General features: G+C 47.2%; 1 protein-coding gene across 2 annotated transcripts; it reads right to left on the reverse strand.

Annotated features, from left to right (window-relative positions):
* Nucleotides 1-760: 760 nt before the first annotated feature.
* On the reverse strand, nucleotides 761-5,108 carry LOC125553556 (homeobox-leucine zipper protein ROC6-like). 2 transcript variants are annotated; one of them, XM_048717329.1, is made up of 9 exons: nucleotides 5,028-5,108; nucleotides 3,709-3,932; nucleotides 3,509-3,626; nucleotides 2,800-3,426; nucleotides 2,592-2,684; nucleotides 2,281-2,505; nucleotides 1,949-2,120; nucleotides 1,468-1,859; nucleotides 761-1,343 (listed from the first exon to the last, which is right to left on the reverse strand). In XM_048717329.1, exons 1-9 carry the CDS (start codon nucleotides 5,079-5,081, stop codon nucleotides 936-938), a joined length of 2,313 nt encoding a protein of 770 aa, XP_048573286.1. In that variant the 5' UTR covers nucleotides 5,082-5,108; the 3' UTR covers nucleotides 761-935. The 2 variants fall into 2 exon arrangements, with proteins under 2 accessions (XP_048573286.1, XP_048573285.1); XM_048717328.1 differs by having other exon boundaries at nucleotides 1,462-1,859.
* Between the last annotated feature and the right edge of the window lie 1,089 nt (nucleotides 5,109-6,197).

Here is a 6,197-nt window from a genome sequence, read left to right on the forward strand (position 1 = left end):
TGCTAACACAAGGGATGCATTGCCACAACCGAGGCCGTTGTGGGTAGTTCCACCAGCAAAGAAGAAGGCGGAGGGAAAGGCAAAGGGTATTGCAGAAAAGAAGTAACTTGGATAGGAGAAGGTGAGAAGACAAGATGTGTGTAGCGAAACCTCATGCATGAAGCCGTTGCTGCTGGTTTACTTGCACATCTTTGATCTTTTTGTGTGTGGTTCTATTGTAATAGAAACCTTAATTTAGACCTTATTTGAGATGTTAGAAACTTGTGTATGATCATGATGATGTAGATTTGTTCTCAATGATCATGTTGGTGTAGACCTTATTGTTGTCGTGACGTAAGCTTATTGCTCTCAATGTTCTGCATCTATTTTTTGTGAACATATCACATTTTTAGAGGCCATGGTGGATGCGAGAGAAGAGTTGAGAAGAGACGGGCTGGAGGAGGAACAAAGGTTATCTATAGTGCCCAAGGGGGTAAATGAAATATTCCCAACAGCTCTGGGTGGGGTCATTGCTGCCAAAACCGGCTCTGCTTACATGGCTATGGCCAAAGTCGCCATTGGACTTGGTCACCCACAATTAGGACTCGCAGTGGACAGTTTATTTAGTTGTAGGATTCAGATGTGCATTTTCACACCTCGAATACTTTTAGGACTTACGGTGCATTTTACTCAAAAAAAGGGAGAGCGAAGACAACAACAAAAATGCAATGAAAAGTGCGTTGTTGGCATTTTGTCAACGAAAGAAAAGACAATATCCAAAGAAAAACAAAGTGATTCACAAATTCATTTGGAAAACAAACAACCCACTGGTGCAGTTCAATGTCTACAATGTAGTAATTATTGAAATAAAAATTATAACGAAGTCCACAAATTTATTCTCAGTCTCTCATCTGAGTGATTATTCTGATTATGAAACGGAGATGATAGAAGGCGCATCAGACGGTGATAACCCTCTTGGCATGGACGGCGTCCTTGATCTTCATGATGGAACCGTAGACATTATTCCCGACGTTGTCGACGGTCTGTGCGGTGAGGTTCCCTCCAATCAGGCGTGTCTGCCACAGGACAGAGACGAGAGATCCGCGGTTCTTCTGGTGGTCTATGGGGTCGGCCGCGGAGGGGTTGGCATCAAGCGGATCAATCTGCATGTCGCCGACGCCGTCAGGAAGGATGGCGAACCCGGAGGGCGGCAGGGGGAGAGAGGCACGGCTGCCCCCATGCATCACGTCCTTGAGCTCTCCCGCGTCAATCGGAGCGTACGCCACCACCATGCACGGCGCGTCGCCGCAGGCCTGCTGCAGGATGAGCTTCTTGTTGCAGCTGGCTCTACCACGACCACGACCCTGCGGCAATTCGAAGAACAGATGGCCAACCGTCAGATATCCATCCACATTGGTGCGATCGATCACAATGCGGACCGATCGAAGTAGCGATAAGAATGTTTGAAGCTCGGATGCAAACCATTACAGCGGGGCGAAGGATGGAGACGCCGCCGAGAGGGAACTGGGCCGTGGCATGGGAAGCGTCCTCCTGCACGCGCGCGCCCTCGGCAAGCAGCACGTCCCACTCGCCACGGCGCTCCACGTCGCAGATGTAGTCGAACACGCGCTGCGGCGGTGCCTCGGGGAGCCACACCGTCGTCGTAGCGCACAGCACGGGCCCGGCCGCCTGCTCTCCCGGCGCAGCGAGCGTGGTCACCACGTGCATGGCCAGCTGGAAAGACTCGTCGCGGCCGCGCCAGTCGGCGATCTTGCGCCACGCCTCGCCCCTGGGCGCAGAGATGGCCGCATAGAAGCTCTCCGTCATCCTCCGTGCCAGCTCCAGGACGTTGTTTCGCCCCTCGGGCGTTATGGCACCACCTGCCGTGAATGTTTCAGAATTGCATGATCATCTGGACTGGATGCATGTATATGGGTGGATGGTGTGGTGTTGGGGTTTCGTGACTCACCTGCCCTGCTGATGCCATAGGCGGGGCTCAAGCGCTGCGCAAGGAATTCGCACCTCCTCTGGAGGGATGTCAGCCAGCGGCGTGCGCTGAAGGTATGCCCTGATCTCAGCAGCGGGTGGAGCGGCGCCGGCATGAAGCCCTTGTCGTACTCCGCGTTCACGATCATTGCCACCTGGAACGAATGCGCAAGGCACAATGTATATGATATATCCATCATATTACTACTTGTTTGCAGCAATATGTCAGTAGGAATTACGAAAATTCTCAATATATATTATACTACAAGATATGTATGGTCCACATTCCTGAAGTGCGTGTAGAGATGAGAGTACCTTGCAGTAGCCATTGTTCATGTCCTTGATAAGACACCCACTGGGCAGCACCCGGCAGTCCCCCGGCAGGCCAGTGTCCCATGCTCTGAGCTCAGATGTGCCATGGGCATCAAGAGACACGTCCACCACGGCCCAAACGCCTTGCTCTATCATCTGGCACTGCCTCGCGAACTTCACATTGCAACTCGACACCCCTGGCGACAGCACCCTAAGGCCTGCATTCAGCTGCGATCGAACGGATTTTTTTAGTAACGCAACCCATATAACCAACTACTAGTATGAGAGGAGAGCTATTTTGCAGCGGAACTTACCAGTATGACCCCCCCTTGGCAGATACAACCGCGGCCGATGTTGCTGGCGGAAACACTTGACACGATATCGGGGAACGTCTCAAGCCAACAGTTCTGCCAACAGCTCAAAAGTCAGAACACACACAGCACAGGGACAAGTCGATCATATGTACAGTAAAAGAGAAATTACGGGATGAGACATATGGTAGCACTAGGTGTGTCATGTTACCTCGTCCATGAAGATGCGGACAAGGTCGGTTCCAGTGCACATAACCATGCCAGTGTCCCGAGTGCCATTCGCCGTGAACCCCGGCGGGGGGAGCTCGAGTAAGCCTGGGACCGTGGTCGCGCGATACAGCTGGTGGTCCAGCACCTCGCCGCCCAGGGCCGCCGGCTGCCACATTGGCTCGCCCTGCTTCATCAGCATCATGAGCTCGTTCAGCGCGGCGAGCACGTGCCTCTCAAGCGCGGCGTGCTCCGGGCCGCTGCCGGCTGCGGATGCGCAGCCGCCGGGAGCACAGTGACCCACGGTGTCCGCCATGAGATCGTCCTGGCGTGGCGGCAGCGGCGCCACGGGGTCGACGTTGAGATCGCAGAGGATCCGTGACGGGCCTGCAGTCCCAGCAGAGACGCCGTGGAGGTAGGCCGTCCTGCGGAGGAGGTCGGCCTTGAGCCTCTCGTTCTCCATGTGTAGGCGTAGCAGCTCCGGCGGGGTCAGCGGCTTAATGAACACCATCGGGCCTTTGCATGTGGGGCACGTCTTCTTCAGCATCGCCGCCTTCATGGCTCGATTCTCTTCTGCTAGCATAAGGTTCTCCGTCCGGAGCACCATGTTCTGCTGACGCTCATTCTGGTTCTGCATTTAGCCATTTCAAAGGGATTAGTACTTGATCAAATCTTGTGGCAAACATCAATCGAAAGTTAAGACCGGCCCGTACCTTCTTTGCATTGCGTCGATTCTGGAACCAGAACTTGACCCGAAGAGGATCCATGCCCACCTTCTCGCCGAGGGCCATACGTAGACTCTCATCGGGGTGGGGACAATGCTGGAACATGCTGCACATCACCAGAGAGGATTGGTTCATATCGTCTTTGGATCTATAAAATTACAGTATATTAAGTGCATGTTTATACATACGCTTCAAGTTCCCGAATTTGGCGGTTTGCATGCCTGCCCCTCTTCCTCGTGTTGCTAGCACTCCCGGCACCGGTAATAGCTTCATCCGCGGTAGCAACATCGTCATCATCATCCATCGTGCCCGTGTTGCTGCGGATGAAGTCTTTGTTATCGGTTGGGATGCTGGGGTCGATCTCATCATGCACTTGGCCGTTTTGTGGTTTCCACTCTCCAACCATGGCGACCTGCTTAAAAGAAATAGCATGTCAAAAACATTACGACGTACGGATCAATAGCTGCAAGAAGTAAATAGTAGTAAAACAAAATCCTTTAATACGTTATAAGGTTTCTAGAAACTATTAACGTGTATGTTTTTAAAAATCTAAAACAGAATATAAAAAGGGAATACGAAGGGAAACTGCACATGATTAACAATTATGTCTATAGTAAGTGTGTAGTTTTATTGCATAAACTTCCCAAATAATTCTGCTACGCTTAAAAATAAAGTTCAGTTCCATTACAATTGACTACTCACAAAGAGCATGTATATAGAATTAAACGTAGAAAAGGTTAAGTATGTTGCTACTAGTTTGTTTACATTAATTGTGATGCCATGGCTCTAGAATTTACTGAAATCCCAACTGGCAAGGAACTGACAATAGTGGAAAATTTTCAAATGGAATGAGAAAAATAGCTCAACTATCATATTACAACACAAAACTAACTTCGAGGCCCCATTGTATTTTGTTTTGTTAATAAAATGTGGCAACGGAGGATACTATATGTGCTGGGTCGAAGGAGAGAAACCAATAACTCATATATTGCCTCTAAACCTTATAGATGAAAACACACATCTCATTAAACATCCATTGGATGAAAACCAGAGCAGCACTGACCCTCTAAAGTAAGCAAAGCCAAAACCTATTACTCAGAGAGAAGTTGATTTATAAGTGAACTTAAAAAACTCCGATCTACTCCATTAGATACTGAAATCTAACAAGATCTTCAACTAATATGGGAAATCAAGTGATGTTTGATCCTATGGAGAAATGACTTCAATTAAACGATAATAACTTTATCTGACTACCTTTATTATTTTGGACACAACAACACAATCAGATCTATAGAATCAACAACAACACTACCAATAGCAAATAAACAAATCTAAGATCTTAAAGCTTGCTTAGGGGAGATAGGTAAATGCAATATCGTCTCCACAACAAAGCAATTCAATACCAATTGTGTCAAAGAACCCACGCTCGACTTTAGACATTGTACATCTAAAAATTAAATTAGAATAGGTAAATAGAATGCTAAATGATCTATTCCGTAGGAAATACCTTTGGCGGGCAGTTCTTCTCCTTGCTTGCGAGCACAACATTCGATGAAAACATTATAGCTAGATGGCGATACGAATGCAACCTCGACGTCTTGTGGTGCAGATCAACCAGGACCGTCGGTATTTAAAGGCCATCCGACCGACGGAAATGTCTATACGGTCCAAAGCCGTTTCATCCATTGTGGTAACGTAACCTCGTGAGATTCTAGAAGGGCGGTATGATAGGTGTCCATTAATGACTCCCTAAGCATAATGTAGACTAAATCGATTCGTATCGCGGAAAATATTCTAAATTAATATAAATTTTATATTTCTACCAAATATAATGTGGATATCGATCTATGCATTGATGCTCTTCTTCAAAATTTTACTAGATTTCTGTGTATATCTGTATATTTATTTTGTTTCATTATTTTCGATTTCCTAGAAATCAAAATCGATACCCCTTAATTTATTATTTGTACAGAAAATCTATACTTATAACCAAAGGCAAGAATATTGAAGATTCGGGTAATAGCTTGGCAACCATATTCTTGTTAAAAAAAGTGTCACAACATACACAACCTGGCCCTAGTCCGACCCATAAATCCTAGCCGAGTCAGGTTGGGTCCATGCCTCGTTGCGCAGTCCGAAAGACAATTCAAGTCGGGGCGGTCTTTAATTTTCAGATAAAAAAATAGGCTGGCCTGACCCAATGCTAGAAAATTTATATGGGACATTAGGAGTCATAGTTGTAGGACTGAAGATTGCATTACTAGTGATATAGTCAAAATAGAGAATAAGTAGTTTTAACACAAGTATAACCCTTGTTCGGTCGTGGCCCCTCCCCTGATTATGTAATCCTAGCTCCACATTTTCCTCCTAGCTCCTCTTATCAGTCAACGCAATGATACATGCATTTTTGCATCACTATTGCATAAGATAAATTGCTCTTATACTATACATATTTAGCCATGGTTTCTACTTTTAAACTCTACTCCTTTGTAATTGTAGACAAACATAGGCAGGAGAATTTTCAGCGGAAAAGTGCACTTTCATAGAGGAAATCCAAAAAATACTACGCAAACATATACATCAAAGGATTGAGGAGCCAGAGGGCCACCCCTAGGGGAGACCGGGGGTACACGGCAAAGCCAGGTCGTCCTCTCCTTAAGAAACTTTTGTGGGTTGC

This window comes from Triticum urartu, chromosome 4, assembly GCF_003073215.2.
Source record: "Triticum urartu cultivar G1812 chromosome 4, Tu2.1, whole genome shotgun sequence".
Lineage (NCBI taxonomy): Eukaryota > Viridiplantae > Streptophyta > Magnoliopsida > Poales > Poaceae > Triticum > Triticum urartu.

What these genes read in the sequence shown, in the direction of transcription:
- LOC125553556 (XM_048717328.1), bottom strand. Translation starts at nt 5,081, where the DNA reads ATGTTTTCATCGAATGTTGTGCTCGCAAGCAAGGAGAAGAACTGCCCG. An exon ending in CAAATTCGGGAACTTGAAGC is followed by an intron (nt 3,627 to 3,708) that starts GTATGTATAAAC and finishes GGTGATGTGCAG; the next exon opens with CATGTTCCAGCATTGTCCCC. An exon ending in CTATGGCATCAGCAGGGCAG is followed by an intron (nt 1,860 to 1,948) that starts GTGAGTCACGAA and finishes CATTCACGGCAG; the next exon opens with GTGGTGCCATAACGCCCGAG.